The sequence below is a fragment of the Prionailurus viverrinus genome, chromosome X (assembly GCF_022837055.1).
Source record: "Prionailurus viverrinus isolate Anna chromosome X, UM_Priviv_1.0, whole genome shotgun sequence".
Lineage (NCBI taxonomy): Eukaryota > Metazoa > Chordata > Mammalia > Carnivora > Felidae > Prionailurus > Prionailurus viverrinus.
In genome coordinates this window covers 10,872,075-10,890,105 of record NC_062579.1, presented here as the reverse complement: position 1 = coordinate 10,890,105, position 18,031 = coordinate 10,872,075, and the positions used below count along the sequence as shown (strand labels likewise).

Here is an 18,031-nt window from a genome sequence, read left to right as displayed (position 1 = left end):
CACATGATGCCAGGAACCTTTGCCCTCCCTTTTCCCCACCTCCCTCAGACCTGCCTTCTCTGTACTAAATGTTCACATTCTGGAAGGCTCTGGCCCTCCTTCCCATCAAAATAGTCATTCCCTGGAGATTCACAGTTCAGTTCCTGGAAGGAAAATAAAACCAACAAACCAATTCACACCAAGGTGGTACTGACCTGCTGGGGTTTCTGAGTCGTGGAGAGGAGAAAATGAATGTCAAATACCTAGCAGGGTGCCTGGCACAGAGGTAAATGCTTAGTAAATAGTTTATTAATATCATCTTGTGAGCGTGTGTGTATGGGGGGGAGGTAGGGGGAGAAAGAGAAATAGAGAAGGAGAGAAGGAACTAGAAAAGCCCTGCAAATTAGTCTCCTTTCTCTTCCCCTCCCAACCTCATGGTCTCCCTACTGAATCATGGCATGGTGTTCATTGGGACCTGTGAAGACCTCAAAGTAGTAGAGGTTGAGGTGGCAGTCCCGGGGGGGTATAAGGCAACTTTTCACATCCTGTGGAAGAGGCGGATGCCCGCTCAGGTTCACAGCACCCCGTCTCTCCCTCAAGCCCTCACGAGCCCTAAGCTCCAGCCCTGGCCAGGCCCCATATACCTTTCCTCTTGGACCTTTCCTCTTGGACCTTTTCTCCTGCACTTCTGGAACTCTCCACCCCATTCCACTATCTCCTCTATTGAAATCTGACCGGTGGGGCGAGGCAAAGCTGTGATGACTGGAACCCTGAGGTGGACTAGGTGAGGACAAAGTAAATTCGACATGAATTCTGGTTTGAGAGTTAGAGGGACAACAAGTGGCCTCATTGCTACTCACCCACTGTGCCGTGTGTGTGTGTGTGTGTGTGTGTGTGTGTGTGTGTGTGTGTGTGTAAACACATGCATTCCAGAAGAAGTCTTTCCTGAAAGAAACTAGGAAATAACACCTATGATCTTCATTGTCAACTAACCAGATGTTATGCAGCAGTTTCTTCCTCCCCCCATCCCACCTTTGCCTTGTTTATGCTATATTAGCTGCAGTCACAATACTTGCTTTAAGATAAATATAGTGAATTTATAGGACTTCAAAAGGCTCAGCAGCCCTAAGATTCTACAGTGTGTTGTTCTGCTCTTGAGAGAACTCGCCTCCAGGCAGAGGGACGCTTCTGACAAACAGAATTCCAGAAAGAAGGCTCCATGTTTAAAAGATGAGCATTCCCCACCCTCTTCTTCCCCCATTGTCTGTGTACTTCTCAGGTCAAGGCTGTTATTATTTTTATTTTTAGGTAGTATGCAGCTGATGAAGTGAAGTGGCGTTTGTTTATTTATTGTTTTTTGGTCCCTGAGTTGGAACACAGGATCAGCAGAAGAGAAACTCCCTCTGTGACTCATTGCAGGAACATCTAGCATTCCAGCCAGCACAAATAGGATTAAAACAACTTTCCCGAGGGCCCCAGTCATATTCTAGCAAAGGAACACATTGGCCAAACTGACCACCTCTGGACCATTTTGGTTTTGCAAAGAGAGCTATCTGTGGCCTTCTTGTGTGCTAGGCTCTTTGTGAGATCTCCAAACAACTTCTCATGAGCTGATTCCTCTGTGGCCTAGAGATTGTCATCAGCACAGAGGGTCTTCTTCACAGGGTCATAGAAAGTGTCACCCATTGGGGAAACACCTGGCCATGGTGGCCTGAATTGGTGATATTTGGGTCTTCACATAATAAACACTGCAACTTTCCAGGGCATGGCTGGTGTAGCACACATGGTTTGTCCCCTGCCCCCATGTCCCCTCAGATTGGCCTCTATATGCCGAAGGCCACCTACTGCAAATAGCTGTGACTATTCTAGAGGACATGTTTTTTTCCCTCAGGAGCATAGTAGGCCCGCTTGCTGGGCTAGTTCAAAGCACCAAGGAATTAGTGCACCATCCAGGAGCAACCCTTGACCTGTGATGGATGGGAGTTGGTGAATAAACACCCTGACTCCGAGGCATATGTTTTCCCCTGCCTCCCAGCATCCCCAGTAGAATCGAGCCCTAGTTGCCCTCAGTGGTAACTGAGTTGATAAATTGCCTTCCTTCTCTTTGCTGTCTCGCTGCTTCACTCCTCTACTGTTATTTTCTGGGATCTTCTCCCAAACAAACTACTTCCAGGCAAATCAGTCTGTTTACGGAGCAACCTAGCTGGTTGGGTTCATCAAAACCGAACAGCACCCCCCCTCACCATATCCATCACCACTGGTGATGGTCATTAAGTTTCCCTTGTGGCTTTAGCACTGCTGTAGCATGTCATACATGGGGACACAGTCCTTTGAGAGCCACTAACTTCTGCATGGAAATCTGGTAAGACAGAAACCAGAGTTTCAAAAGGTAGCCAGTTCAGCAGCAGGGCCCCCCTGTACCATGAAGTAAGGACAACTTAGGACACTGCTAAAATCTCTGTATTCAGGAAGCACATACTCATGAGGTTCCTGTGAGTGAACAGTAAGCATTTGTTGACTGAGTCTATAAAGGAATGAATAAGTGACTCACATTCACTTCTTCACTTAATTCTGAGTGCTTAGAGGTTGAGGGCACATCCCACCACTGTTTTTGAACCTCAAATGCCTTTTTTTTAAATTTTTAATGTTTATTTATCTTTGAGAGAGAGAGAGAGAGTGCAAGTGGGGGAGAGGCAGAGAGAGAGGGAGACACAGAATCCAAAACAGGCTCCGCGTTCTGAGCTGTCAGCATAGAGCCTGGTGCGGGGCTCGAACCCATGAACACAGGATCATGACCTGAGCAGAAGCTCAACCGACTGAGCCACCCAGGAGCTCCTCAAATGCCTTTTAGTGGAGCCAGCAATCCTGGCCATAGTTGTATGTTCTTGTTTCTATGCAGAGATTTCAAGACAGTAAGATCCTTCCCATGATTGGTATCTGACACCTCTAGATTAGAGTTTTATTTCTTTGTCCATAACTTTGTCCACTGATTGAATTATGTTTATTATACCAATAAAGGAGACATAATCCTTAAACCTATCAGTCATAGACCTCAGTGAGAATGATTTTATCACCTTCTTTCTGGAAAACTCAATTTTGATGGGGGAAACCCAATTCTGACCATCTAAGGAAGGGTGAGGAGTAGGCAAAAATGAATCTCAGGCATCCAGAGAAGATAAATCTATGTGTTTTGTTTTGTTTTGTTTTTCCCCTAGGACTGACAGCCCAGCCAAGTCATAAGTGAATGCGCTTGGTGGTTTTAAAAGCTTGGGAGATTTCCCCCAAATTTGGATCACCCTCCTTTTGTACTTCTAGTGCTGGTGAACAATTTCTTATCTTCTTCACGCCCTCATCCTCCTGAGAATCTCCACTCCCACCTCTGCCTGTACCACTCTGCCCAGCAACCAAGCTGTTGTAGCTCAAAGCGCCCCCTCGTGGCCAGATGAATAACAGTCAGTGCTTTTCTCAGTGTTACCCAGTTTCTCAGTGTCTTCTCTCTTCCAGCTGAGCAACCTTTTTCTGATTTGGACCTACACATACTTTTAAATAGCCTCCCCCCTTCTCTCCTTTAATTCTTGCCCAGTTACCTCAGAAAATCCCTTTACTTTCCCTCTCCCTCTTGTCCTTAACCCTCTTCCTTGGCTATTCCACCCTTTCTTTGTTTTTGTTCCTCTTCTGAGTGACAAAGTGACCCTAATCCAGTTGATAAACAGGAGAGGAGGGCTGCTTAGGCCCTTGGGCTGGAGGGAAAGAAACCCCTAGGACCTAAAGTGAAATTATACATCATAGCCAATCAGCAGTAAATGCTGATGAGTCCATATTCAAGCTACAAAAGGCTCTGGCCACCTCCCCTTTCTCTCCTAGCCTATCTGCCTGAATGAGAAATAGATTTTTGTATTTAGTTGTTTTCCCATGGTCTCTCATTTCCAATAGTGGGACAGTGTTGTTTTCTAGTTTCACTGCAAGCGTTCTGTGTTTCAGCTATGTTGGGGGGCAAGTGAATATTTGTGGAGACCTCACCATAAGGTATATAATATTCTACATTAAATGCCTTCCTAGTTCCTTGCAGCTGATTTGAAAATGAACCTTTGAACAAACAGGGTTTTAACTTAGGAGCTTAATGTACAAACCCATCGGGAGCATCAGCAATGCTATTTAAGATGCTCAGAGGAAATACAAGCAGTGGATCTGATAATGATGACAGTGATGCCAGTAACGAGGTGACAACGGTGATGATGACAGCTTTGACAATGAGAATGATGAAGATGGAGACTGTGATATTGCCGATGACGATGGCGGTGGTGGCGATAGCCATGTTTTGTCGAGTACATTCCACATGCCAGGCATGATGCCAAGCACTTTACCTGGATTATTTCCTTCAGTCATTACAGCCACCTCAGGTCTGTAATCCCCGTTTTACAGAGAGGGAAACTGAGACTTAGAACTAACTTGCCCAAGGCCACACAGCTAGCAAAGCTAGGCAGAGCTGAAATTTGATTCTAGGCCTGTCTGAGTTCAAAGCTTGTACCTTGTGACCACTGTCATGGGGGGCCCAGTGCCCAGGCTGAGGTTGGCACTCTTTCTGTGCTGATAGCTGTCGAGGGGCTCACATGCATTAGGAGAAAGGGAAAATCTGAACTCCAGTCCTTTGACTTCACAAATCTACACCCCTTCCTTCCACTGACCCCTCAAAGGGTCTATTTCTGGCACACTAGTCTCTGGAAAATGTCCTGCTAATGACACGGGATTATAAACAGTCCTTTTCCCAGAACAAAAATTTAACCTTTGTATCTCAATCTAATTAGAAGTATTTTCTCTTCCAGAGGCAGGTTTTCCCCCTTCTTTGTTCCATATTTCAGAGGTTTCTTTATTGCCCAAAAAAAAAAAAAAATCTCCAAAAATCACAGTGTTTTAAGAAGATAGACCCTGGCCTGAGACCTTAAACGTGACCTGTACTCCTGCACAAGATGGGCACTCAGGCACTAGCACCTGAGGGTGTTTGGGGTTTTCTGTGTCCTGCAGAAGGCTGTGGACCTTGACCAAATGCAGGGACAGACGCTCACTGACTGTCACAGCCCACTGTCTAGGTGAGTGTCCCCTGCTACCAATAGCCACTCTTCAGGATATTTTCCCATGATCCACCAAGACCCCAGGAGGAATCTTCTTTCCTTGTAGTTTCTGGAAAATAAGCATTTCTTCTCTACTTTAGAGAGGTCCTTGCCTTAACATCTCTTCCCGCTGCTGTCTCGGGATGGGCGTTCTTCCTCTAGAGACTTCCTGCTTTACCCCTGCAGGAAACGTGGGCCTTGAAGGAGCCCTAGTAGAAGCAGATAATCCTGGGAGAGTATCAATTGGTTAATACTTTGGGAATTGAGCCAAGAGAGAAGGCAACAAGCCTATGGAGAAAACAGTACCAGGGCAGAGAAATGGGAAGTACATGCCTAGCACACAGTAGGTGCTCAGATAGTTTTTGAAAGAACAAATAAATGAATGGATGTGAATACAGTTCCCGTTCTAGCCCTCATGCAGTACTGCATGGCCCAAGGTCCACCATCCATCCCTGGGGGCAGGCTAGAGGTAACTGGGAGTATGAAATGAGACCATAAATACAAAGACATATGACATTCTCCACCTGGGCAAAGAAGGAGGTAAGGCAAACCCACGATGCTCCCCACCCCTGCCAGTCTCCCAGATCCCTCTTGTGCTCTACTGGAACATCATCATCTCTCCTGCTGAGTTGCAACATTTTTGTTCTTGCACTCCTACTAGAAAATAATTTTTGCACACTCCCCCAGTGCAACAGACACAAAATTATGCATCTACTTATATTTATTTGTTACATATGCTATAGAATATAAAAATGGGAATAAAAAAGATAGATGAGGAGGCATAATGACCCTAAATAAGTTTTATGGTGACCTTCCCCTGCTCCCGGGGAAGACCTCGCAGTCCCCTGGTGTCAATGATGCTTGGGCGCCCTGCTAGCCCCTCCTGACTCACACACCTCTGCCAGGTTTCACCAAGATCGTGTGAGAGCCAAGAGTTGCAGTCTGTGCTCTCTGCATAAATGCCCACAGCCTCTGGCCGTCTAGATGAAGGGGATACTCAGTCCTGAACCACGAGGCCACCAATGTTTTCATAAATGAGATAACATGTCAGGGAACTGATTTCCAAAGCTCACCTGGGTGGTCATATTTCTTTTGGAGGGCTGTGTGGGTCCCTGGATATAAAAAGCAATCACCTCTAAGGTGGGCAACTATCTTGTGTATCCTCCATATTTTCACTAATTTGGGAACACGTTCACTTGACAATTGTGTTCACAGTTTCAGTAGAATGGCCCTGTGCTTGTGTTTAAAGCTCAGAAAATGGAATCACTGGGACAAGTAACTAACAAGTATTACACCCTATGGGAAGAGCAAAACCATTTTTTTTTTTTTTTTTTACCTAGCTGGCATTATTTCTTAGATATTTAGTGCATATCCGGTCCTGAACGGTGAAAGTACATCCACGTTGTGTTAATGGACGAAACTTATGCATTGCTCATTTAACTCCTGGGAAGTGGCTGGGGATTTTTATACAGAATTGTCAATCATTGGTGTGGTTAAAGTGCTGGATAGAAAGCAGAAAACAGACTCAGAATAGATGGAGGGGCAGGATTCTTAGCACAGTTCTCTGCCAAGTCAACCTTCCAAAAGGGAGAGATGTGTCACCTTTTCCCCGGAGCAAGGGGACATGGGGAAACGCCGTGAGATCTGGGGAGAGGTTGGGGGAGCTTAGGTTGATGGCTTTAGTTTTTCCTGTGAAGCACGAAGCCAGATCAGCCACTGGGAAGGTTGGCCAACCAGCTGCCTCATCCTCTGGCCTCTGAATTAAGAGTTCCCAACCTGACTGCACGGTAGAATCACCTAGGGGATTTCTTAAACCCCCAGAGCCCCAGTTGCACCCCAGACCAATTAAATCAGAGTCAGGGTGGGGGGACCCAGACATCCATAGTTTTTAAAAGCTCCCAAGGGATTCTAATGGGCGGCCAAGTTCGGGAACCAGTGTTAAGCCCGAACTCGTCAGACTTTAACATGCATGTGCACAAAGCACCCAGGAGAGCCTGTCAAGGTACGGATTCTGATGCAGGAGACCTGAGGTGGGACCCAAGAGCCTGCATTTCTAGCCAGTTCGCGGAGATGATGCTGCAGCTGCTTCAGGGATCCCGCTTTGAGCCGTGAGCACATAGAATATCCTATTTTGACCTGAAATAATTGATAACTGCCTACAGGCCCCGTAAAAATCAAAGCTGTCGATATTTTACAGTTGGACAACATGTATCTTGAGAGAATTATCAAGATATATATTTTTAAATGAATGTTGTATAAGAAGAAATTCATCTTGATAGAAAAATCTAGATGAGGCTTATTTCAGTGGAAGAGGAGAGCAGGTCACATCTGCCCGCTATTGGGGCTGAAGGGGGCATACTCAGGAGCAAGGGCAGGGCCGGGGCCTGGGCGTGGAGTCTGCCCAGTGCAGCCCAGGCTCGCTAAGATCACTTCCCCTGAGGCTGGGCTTGCCTTCCAGTGACCTCAGGTCGTGCCCCTCAGGTTTGAGTTGCTATGAGGTAATCTCTGCCCCTCGTGCCTGGGTCCCCAGCCGTAAAGGGTTTGCTCAGGGCCACTGGGCTCTGTGGACCAGGGCCTTGTGATCATCTTGGTAGTTGTTTCTGTGGTAAAAGTGCTCTAAAGTCACAAAATAAAATTAAGCCTCTCCCTAGAAGATGATTTGGGCCTCTGAAGGGCACTCCTGGAGTGCTCCAGGGTTTTTTCCAAATTCTCTGCTCAGAAACCAGACTAGACCTGAGCTGGTCTTGAGACTCCGTCTTGGGTCAGTGGGGAGTTCACAGCCACATTTGAAGTTCCTTCAGTTCGAGTTGGTGCAGGCTCTTCAGGGGGCCCTGGCATCATTTGCGATATGGCTGAGGGCATTAGGAGTGAGGGGACTGGCCTATGGGAGAGAGAGAGAGAGAGAGAGAGAGAGAGACAGAGAGAGAGAGAGAGAGACTGACTCAGTGATAAATGCCCATAATGAGGAAATAGATGGACTCTAGGACCCAGAGAATAGTCTGAGTTATCTGAGCGCTCAAGTGTTTTCACTTTTTAAATTAAGCCATAAACGAATCCTTATTATAAAAATGTCAATGTGCAAGGAGGCCCGTAGGGTGATGCGAGTGCTTTGTGCGGCGCTCTGGAGGCAGCAGGCCTGCAAGGCAGGCATGGCTTTTGCAGCGGCACCTGGTGGGGCACGGATGTGGTGCTGGTCCCTAACTGACTGTCCCAGAGTTAGGCCCCAGGTCAGCTTCTTCGAGAATGTACCTCCTTAGAAGGAAAACAGCACACAGGAAGCTTCACTTTGGTTTTTTCCTGGGTGCATCAGAGAAACACCGGAACCCAGGGTGGATTCATTCACATGCCCCTGACTGGTGAAGGTGGGTGGCTGTCATGTTACCCTCCATGGTGCCGGTGGGGCCTGACCCTCTACTTTTGTCCCAGTGCGAGCATGGTGACCTTGGTAATAACTGGTTGCAGGCAAAATTTGGGTCAGACTTTCTGGGTCACGGTTTCCTCATCTGTAAGTAGAATCAAGAAGGGGATGGAGATGTGACCTTGACCACCCCTTCCAGCCTTGATGTGCGTGCCATGGTTCTGTAAACGGTGAGCCTGCACCGGAGGCTGGGCAGGAGAAGCCAGACTCAGGAAGGCCTAGACGCTCATTGGGACACCCGTTCGCTCAGAAAGTGTTTCCTGAGCACCTGCCATTCCCCAGAGGCGGATAGAAAGATGTGGCAGTGAGGCAGCCCCTCCCTCCTGGAGAAATGAGTGAGCAGGCAATCCCAATGTGAGGGGAAGGCTCAGGACTAGACAAGGGCAAGTTGGGGTGCTGTGTGGGAGCCCAGTGAGGTGGGGACGAGATCTGAGAGGAGGAAACCGCAGAGTCTGACAAAAGAGCAGGAAGGAGTTGGTCGGGTGACACAGAGGCCCAAGAGGGCTCCAGGCTGAGACACAGATCCCAGGGAGAAGCTGCCCCGACTTAGATCGGTAGCTAGACGAGGGCTCTGTATAACGGTTCTGTGATCCCACAGGTCGCTGAGCCCAAGTACTGCCCCAGACAGCCTCTCCTCACCCCCTCACTTGCCCTGGGCCCCGAGGCATTTCCCCCAGAGTCTCCAGCTGGGGGCCACATGGCCTATACTGGGGTGGACCCCAACCTTCCAGCTCTAGCAGCTGGCCAAGGGCCAAGAGATTGAGAGTGACCCACAGATCCAAATTGCCCACTCCCCATCAGGCCACACTGCATTTACCAAACCTGGCCCATACCCTTCCCCCAATCCCCCCATCATCACGGGTGTAGGCAAGACAGATGGGTAACCTCATTTAAACCCATTTGCAGAAGATGTTTTGAAAAACCTGAACAAAACATTCCTTGTCCCCTCTGAAGCCATCGTGCCCTTTAGCTTGAGCATTAGTTGGTGGCTCCTAGGATACTTCCTGATTTGTAGAGTTCCTCGGCACACCTGCTGCCCCATGCTAATCAGCGGGGAAGGGAGGACAGCTCTCTGCCTTCTCTCCAGTCAGCTTGTTTCTCACTCATCCTGGGGAAGGGATAGAGACTTGCCCTGTGAACTCTCATCTTACAAGCTGGTTGTGAGTGAGGGTCATTGCTGGGGCTTCCAGCACTGGCTCCTACAGCGGCTCCACTTACTCTGCCTGCACTGGGGGTGCTCAGACCCCCCGGCGGCTGACCCAGAGTTGGGGCACCCACCGGCAGGGTGAGTGACAAGGGGAAGGGGAGCAAAGAGAAAAAGAGAAGAACCTTTCTGGGAGGCAAGAGGGTGCATGATGAAGGTAGGGCTACTGTTTCCTTTGCCCGTGTAGCCGAATACCAGCCTCATCTCAGCAGGGCAGTGGCTCTAGGGAAGCGACCGGGGGTGCTCACAAGGCCTACTGCCCGAAGACAGGAACTCTAGTGCAGGGCAAGAAGGCCTGCATCCCCTCGGCCTCAGCCTTTCTGAGACAGATGTCAGGTGGGTGGGCGGGCATCTCAGCACCTATGAGCTACAGGGAGACCCTTAGATCTCCCACTGGGGACTCAAAGCTCTGGGAGCAGGGCTGGGGCAAAGCGGAATGGAAGCGTGGGCCCAATCTCACTTCCCTCTCCTCCCACATGACAGCTGTGGACCTGCCTGACTACTTGGCCAAAGTAGTCATGGGGCGCCCCATGGGGGCTGTCCTCCCCAAAGACAGGAACTCTGGTGACCCTTCGGCTCCTTCCCCGGTGAGAGGGACAGAGGAGGGTCCTGGTGGACAAAAGAGAATAAGCAAACAGTTCGATGATTTTCTGGAAAGGACTTGGCCACCACTTTGAAGAAATCTCATGCTCGAGTGCCCTCTTTTACACAGCTCTGCAGGCACATGCACTCGGTGTTGAACAGGCGGCTGGAGAGCACTGTTCTTGCCAAGAAACAAAACGCACGAACGAGTGTGGCCCTCACAGCTTCCACTGGGAAAAGAAGCCTGGGATTAACCCTGAACTCGAATCCCACCATCAGTGTCCCTTATCCTAGTCACCTAACCTTCCTATGGAATCAGTTTTCTCATCAGCAAAATGGGCATAATTATAGGCCCCTCCTCATAGGGTTGTTCTGAGGATTAAGTGAAGTAATGCATGGAAAGTTCTGAGCATTCTTGGCAGAGGCCTGGCACATGGTAAATGCCCAGTCCGTTTTGGCTCTGGCCATCTGTGAAACGAACAGGGGCCCCCTGTCCTGGCGAGGTCCCCTCCTCACACTCTGAACCAGAAGGTTCTGGGGGAGTGGGAGGCCTAGAACCAGGGCCAGGCAAGAAAGGAGTGAGGTTGGCAGGAAGAGGTGAGAGCTGGCACCTGAGCTAAGTTGTGGACCAAGAGCCGAGGGAAGAAGCCCTGAGAAGTCTGCCTTCTCTGCCTGGGAGGGGGCAGGGGTGTGCAAAGGAGGCAGAGGTGAGTGTGGGCCGGGGAGGGGAGGCTCTCTTGTCCAGAAGGGCAGATAGGTGCAGCCCCTTACATGCAAGCAGTCTTCAACTCACAGGAAGCCCAAAGATGGCACAGAACATGTCTTGACCTCTCCCAGTAGTTACCTCGAAGGCCATCAGAAGCCACCTCAGATGGGTGGCTGTGGGTGCCTTCTCTTCCCATTGCCATCCTTGTCCTCCCTGGCGCCTCCCCAGCTTCCCTTTAGCCTTTGCTCACCCCTCCCTGAGAGTTTTGGCCACTGGGAAGGACAGGGCAGACCCTTCTGGAGGAGATCCTAGGTTCTCAGGTCCTTTACAGGGCCGTGACCAAGTGGCCACCAAAGCTTCGTCCTGCTGATGTTGATGCCTCTCCTGACGTAACTTTGATGCCTTCTCACGCTAGCAAATCTCTGTCCGTGGAAAGACGTGTGCACCACTGAACTGTAATCTCCACTATAGCAGGAACCTTGTCTGTCAGGCTCACAACAGCATCTCCAGCCCCCAGCAAAGTGCTGGTGTGCAGTAGGTGCTCAGCCAATCAGTGGGTTGAATGAGTGAATGAATGAATGCGTGCATGAAGGAATGAGTGAACAAGTGATATTTTCTGGGCTAAATCAGGGAACATTCCTCTCAGGAAAAACCAGGACCCTTCAGTTAGGGCAAGCCCCTGCAACTGCCCTGGCGTGGGCTGCCTCCCTACTCTGCCCTAAAGGCATCATTGGCCAGCACTCTGGGTCACCTCCTGGTTTCCAGAGGACACCCTGCCCCTAGGGTGCTGGGCTGTGGAGCCCTCCGTCAGAGGCACCACTGTGCACCCTGCTGAGGGCATTACCAGCGAGTCCTTCTCCCCAAAGTTGTGTGCACAGCATCCTTCTGCTTGCTGCCCTTCCTCCTGCTTCAGAGAAACTCCTTGTTCTATGCATTTGACACATTTTGATTGTCTGGAAATATCACACGGTTGTTCATTTGTTAAAGCTGCCTTCCTGTAGCGAGGCCTTGTTTGTTTATTTCTACTCCTATGGTGTGCCAGGCGGGCTGTCCTACGGGTTGTGGAGGGTGTGTTGGTAATTTGGGGGTGAGGAGAGGAGGACGCGAGATGACCGTGGGACTAAAGTCTACAACAGCTCCAACAGGTGAGGTCGAGAATCTGAGTTGCCCAAGGCCTGCCCGGCAAGCCTGAGGATTATTGAATTATTATTGAGCCCAAGCAGACTCCAGGGCTGCACAGATCCCTGAGTTAGACATGGTGCCTGCCTTCTCCATGGTAACGAGGCTAAATATGGACGTGTTTCCATGGAGAGTCGTATCGCAGCTGCAGCCCTGCTTCCTCCAGGAAGCACCCGTGCTGGGTTCCTTGGGCCTCTCAGGAAGCCGTCAGGGGTGCCAGGGATATCAGTGAAGAGTATCTCCCCGTTGAAGACGTTTGCTTCCAACAGGTGTTCCATTTCCCCAGCCCTAGAATCAGCGACGTCCCCTCTTGACAACTAGAAAAAGTTAGGGGAGGTCACGGGTCACGCAGAGGAGCTGATTAGGGAAAGCGACACTGGACCCTGTGAGCATTCGTGCAGTTATCCTGTCTCCACCTGGCTCCGTGGGGAGGGTTTGCCTGTTATGGGGAGGGAAGGAGATAGCATTTGTCAGAGGAAGCCCGTGAGACAACTGTGCCGATCCTTGTGAAAACACACTGCTCTTCTTTTCATCGAGCCTCTTCGGGAAGAACGATTGCTTGAAAGAGTTTTTAAGATGCTTTCTGTAAGTGGGATGTCCTGTTTCCACTTCCTTAGAATGTTCTAATGTGACAGGACCTTATTTTGTTTTTGAAGTAAAGTAAGTCAAGACTTGCGTGTGAGCAAGTCAAGTCTCCATGTTATCTTGACCGTCCCAACGGCAATGTGGAATGGAACTTTGTGTTTGGCGAAAACTAAACATATAAGCCGAGTATTAGGCTTAGAAATACTCTGTTTAACCTCTCTCGGCTGTTTAGTCATTACATCATCTGTGTTTATAGCTTAGTCGTCTGTTAAATTGGGCCTCTCCATGCACAGCTGATCACTTGGGTGTGTTTGTATATATTAGGCAATATCTATAGCATGTATGTGTACATAGAGGGACGGGTGTGCTCTGTGGTTCACTAAGATATGGAGACTCTTAAAAGACGTGGAGAGAGCACTTAAGGCAATTGTAAGTGGTCTCTGACGGAAGGTTCATGTTGTGATTTTGCCTTGCAGGCCCAGTGGCATCAGAGCCGAGTGATGGACGATCTGCAGTCCCAGAACCTCTCCATGGACATGACTGACTCCTCTCCCGCCTTGGCCAATAACAGACTGGAGAATGGCATGGCCCAGCTGATCACCACTGAGGCCTGGAACATCAACTCCACCGACCTGGTAAAGAAGGCCCTGGTGACCGTGCCGGCCCCATCCATCCTGAACCCCCCAGCCGAGTCTCAGGGCGGCATGGCTCTGAAGGTGGCGGCCACTGTGCTGCAGCCCCTGTGCCTCGGGGAGAGCCCGGTGGTGATGCCCATTCACATGCAGGTGGAGGGAAGCCCTGCGCCCGAGCTCAACCCTAACGGCCACGCGGCCTATGTCATGACCACGCAGGGCCCCGTGCAGCTGCCGGTGGTGCTGGAGCAGCACGTCTTCCAGCACCTCAACTCCCCTCTGGTCCTGCCGCAGGAGGCCCCGTGCTCCTCCAGTGCTATCCACAACAACCTGTTCCAGGGAGCCGAGGACCCCGAGGCTCGACCGCAGCTCCTGGACCTGCGGATCCCCAGCCGGCCACAGGAGCCCACGTTGCCGTTTGAAGCTGTGCTCCAGAATTTGTTCCCCTCACAGGGCGCTCTCGGCCCCCCACCCTGTCAGCCTCCTCCTGGATACGCGCCTGTGCCCCCCCAGCCCTTTAACTCCCCCCTGTCCCCGCTGGTCCCTCCGGCCACCCTCCTGGTACCCTACCCTGTGATCGTCCCCTTGCCCGTGCCCGTCCCCATCCCCATCCCCATCCCTGTGCCTCAGAGTCCCGAATCCAAGCTCAGCTCCGGTTTCCCCAAGCCGCCATCTTCCTTCGGCCTACACCCCTTCAAAGGCACCCCTAGCCCTCTGGAGAAGGAGGAACTGAAGCCCTTCGATATCCTGCAGCCGAGGGAGTACTTCCAGCTTAGCCGCCACACGGTCATCAAGATGGGGAGTGAGAACGAGGCCCTGGATCTGTCCATGAAGTCGGTGCCCTGGCTTAAGGCTGGCGAAGCCAGTCCCCCCATCTGCCAGGAAGATACGGTCCTGGACCTGTCGCTGGCAGCCCACCGAAAATCTGAGCCTCCCGTTGAGACACTGTATGACAGCAGCAGCTCAGTGGACAGCCCAGGTCACGCCGGCGGCATGGAAGTGCCCTTTGCCCCTGCCACAGCACACGGGGCCTCGGCTGTGATGGATAGCCATGTGGGCGGCAGTAACCCCGCCCAGCTGCCCGGCCAGCCCGTCCAGCCCAGCGGTGAGGTCAAGGCTGAAAATCCCATGGAGATCGTGAGCGAGTCCCAGGCCGCCAAGGTTATCGTCTCGGTGGAAGACGCCGTGCCTGCCATCTTCTGCGGCAAGATCAAAGGCCTCTCGGGCGTGTCCACCAAAAACTTCTCCTTCAAAAGAGAAGACTCCGTGCTTCAGGGCTATGACATCAATAGCCAAGGAGAAGAGCCCATGGGAAGCACAGAGCCCCTTAGGAAACCCGTCAAAAACAGGAGCATAAAGTTAAAGAAAGTGAACTCCCAGGAAATACACATGCTCCCGATCAAAAAACAACGGCTGGCCACCTTTTTTCCAAGAAAGTAAATAATGGCTTTTTAAAATTTTTATGATTATAATATGGGGAAAGGTGCATTGGTTTTATAAAAAGGCATTTAAAACAAATTATCTTTGTTAATTATTTTGGGGAGTAGTTGGGAAGCGGGAAGGCGAATTGGCTCTAGAGGCCCTGTAAGCTAGTATTGTTTTCTTTTTTAATTTTTGACTTTTCACAAATGAGTAAATAAGAGCAACCTATTTTTCAAGCAGATTGCACATTTTTTGCAGCTTTAATGGAATATTGGGTGAATCAGAGGGGTAAAAAAGCTATTTTCATTGCCACAAAGTGCTTTGATGATGTAATACCTAATAAAGGGTAGGATGAATATTTCACAATAAATGTTTGTTTGCACTAATTGGTTGCAGCATTCTATCATTTTGTAAATTTGCATTCCTTAACTGGTGTGGTTTGGCCAAAACTGTTGCTTGTAAAGCGCTACAAGTTCTTTGTGTTTTGAGACCTAAGCTCTCCAGGCGTATGGGGCAAAGAAGAATTATATTGGCCTATGCCACCATTAAAAGAAGACTAGGAATATGTACGGCCTGGAGCCAGTCACTTTCCCCTCTAAACGTTGCTTTCTTCATTTGTAAAAATGTGGCACAGAGAAGGAAGAGGTGGGGAGGTGAGTTTCAAGCACCCGAGGCCCTTTCCAGTTGACGTAGACCCTGGGTGTGGAGAATTCTGTGTCTGAGCCTTCTGTAGACCAAAACCGACAAATGTGTCTAAAAGGAAAATTTACCTGCTTCCTCCCCACCCCCCCCCCTCAGAATTTAGCTGGAGAGGACCTTCTTTTCAAAGGCAGTAACAGCATTGTTCTGAATGACTGAAAGTCTTGCAAGCCAAAAGTATTACTGAAGACCCCTCAGAACGAGAGGTAAGTCCTTTGCTGGTGGATCAGGAGATGCCCCATAAACGTTCTTGGCTTGGGATAGAGATGCTTGGGAGTGGGGTTGGGAAGGGAAGAGAAAGTCGCTCCTCCTTAGTTTAGACCAATGGTTCTCAACTGGGGGTGACGGTGCCTCCCCAGGGAACATCTGGCAATGCCAGGAGACACTTTCGGTTGTCTCAGCTGGGGAGGATGCTCCTGGCCTCTGGTGGGTAGGGACGGAGGGCATTGCTGAACATCTCACAGGCACAGGACCCCCCACAACAGCAGATGATCCGGCCCAAACGTCACTGGTGCCGAGGCTGAAAAACACTGGCTGAGCCATCTCTCCGTGGACGAAAGCGAGGCACCTGGAGGAAGGGAACAGCCCGTGGCTCTTCCCCGACAGCACAAAGCCGCCCCTGCAAATGAGGCAGTTTGAGTGTACATTTAAGCTAGATCTGCTAGGCGGCACATCGCACTTGTGTCTGAAACCGTGCTGGCGACAGACTGATGATGGCATGCCTGCTTTTAAACTTAGAGCTCTTTCTTTCACTTCTTGCAATTAGTATGTATCCAGCTGTTACCGTGAACATGAACAGGAGGAAAAGCAGTTGCGAGACTGTTCTTTTATTACCAGGCTCTCTGTGTATAGGGTTACCATTTCAGCTGGTGCTGTACTGAACACCCAGAACCGCTTTTCTTTTTCCTGCTCTTTTCCTATGCCGTTAAAATTTATTTTTCAAAGTGCGACGTGGTGGTAATCACCACACAGCCGTTGCTCGTCAGGCTAGCTTAGTCCCGTTCAACGGCACCCGCCAGACTCCATCCCTCCGCCTCCACACAGTGCAGGCTTTTTCCACTTTTACGCCCATGGTGGGTTTCTGGCCGTGTTTCCTGAGCATGGCATGTGTGCTAGTCTCAACTACAACAACACAAACGTGCCCGGGGGCTTGCACTTGCCATTTACCTGATGTCTCTTCTCACCACGTTCGCGGTTGTCTCTGCTGCCCCTGCAGCCCGGGGGGCTGCCTTTGTACACCGGCCAGCAGGGGACCCGGTTCACAGTGTTCTGGGAACACCTGCTGCTTACCCAGCTTTGAGGGAACAGGATTCTCAATTTGGCCTTTAGAAGAAGCCAGTGCTTAAAGCTGAGTGACATATAGGTGGAAAGGAAGGCATTTGCAGCCTCTAATTACATTATAAACCTCAAGCCACAAATCTCTCTTTGATGGGTCTCAAAATGCCCCTTTCTCCTAAGACGTCAGTGCTGCTTGGGTGAGAATTGTTGGCTCCACAGCCAACCAGGGTGTTGAGTCAGCACGGGCTGTCTCCTACCCTGGGTCGGACTCCCACCCACCCATGCTGCGCTTAGCCCCAGGCCCTGTCATTCGTGGCTGGGGGGGGGAGCTTTGGGAAGAGGCCGCTGTGGCGTGGGGAGACGTGCCCACTGAGGTCTATGAGGGCCACACGCGGTGTTGTCTAGGGACCGGGCTTGTGCCACTGGGGCAGTGATACCCTCTGCTTGCCCCCCTTCCCAGCCTTTGACGGGAACTGGAATCCACTTGGCTACCTGCAGGCCAGGGAATCAGGAGAAGAACAAAGGTCTTGTTGCTGCGGCCAAGGTGAGCCTATGGACCCCTGGTGGTTCGGTTCCATGCTCCCTCCCGAGTCAGAAGTTCGCAGCCTTTCAACACAAACTTTATCTAAGAATTATCAGCCCGGAACCATGATTCCTGGTCTGAGGCATGTGATCCACACAAGGGTCACAGGGGGGTGGGGGGTGGGCACTGGCAAACTTCAGGCCCCATCATTATTCTGCTTGATTCAGAGAGCTTTGGTCACTTACCTCCCCACCCCTCACAACTGTCTCCAGCTAACCGCGTTTAAGGTTTCGGCGGGATTTCTATCAGACTCTTTCTCATGACTTAATTTCCCATTTCTTCTAAAAAAAATGTTTGGGTCAACTAGCCTACAGAATAGCTTTTCAGAGTCTTTTAGGAAATAGAATTAGCCCCCAAGAATGTTGATAATTTGCTCGGACTTGTCACGATGGCTTCGGCTGGCTTCAGTTCAGAAATGATAAAAAATTGGAATGACTTACAAAAATCCATATTTGGGGGTAGTGATCCTCCTGGTAAAATAAAAACTAGAGAGAAAAATGAAAGATTTAAAGACGGTCCAGTTACTGTCCTAACCAAGGAAGTCCTCCACAGTGAGTAGGAAATTCTAAAGTGAGATCAAAGATTTGTTTAGATTCAAATGCAAAACTCTCATACTTTAAGCATGAAAAAGTACATCTGCAATGGTGAAAACTCCA

At 50.1% G+C, this 18,031-nt stretch overlaps 1 protein-coding gene across 4 annotated transcripts in view; it reads left to right on the top strand.

Annotated features, from left to right (window-relative positions):
* The window catches only part of RAI2 (retinoic acid induced 2), a 59,348-nt gene extending 44,147 nt beyond the window's left edge, over positions 1-15,201 (top strand). For 2 of the 4 annotated variants that reach the window (XM_047843050.1, XM_047843048.1), the window contains exon 2: positions 13,238-15,201. In XM_047843050.1, the coding sequence (XP_047699006.1) occupies positions 13,262-14,833 (1,572 nt within the window). In that variant the 5' untranslated portion in view covers positions 13,238-13,261 and the 3' untranslated portion in view covers positions 14,834-15,201. The remainder of the gene's footprint in view (positions 1-13,237) is intronic. The other 2 variants (XM_047843052.1, XM_047843051.1) reach the window with 2 other exon arrangements.
* The last annotated feature ends 2,830 nt before the right edge of the window (positions 15,202-18,031 follow it).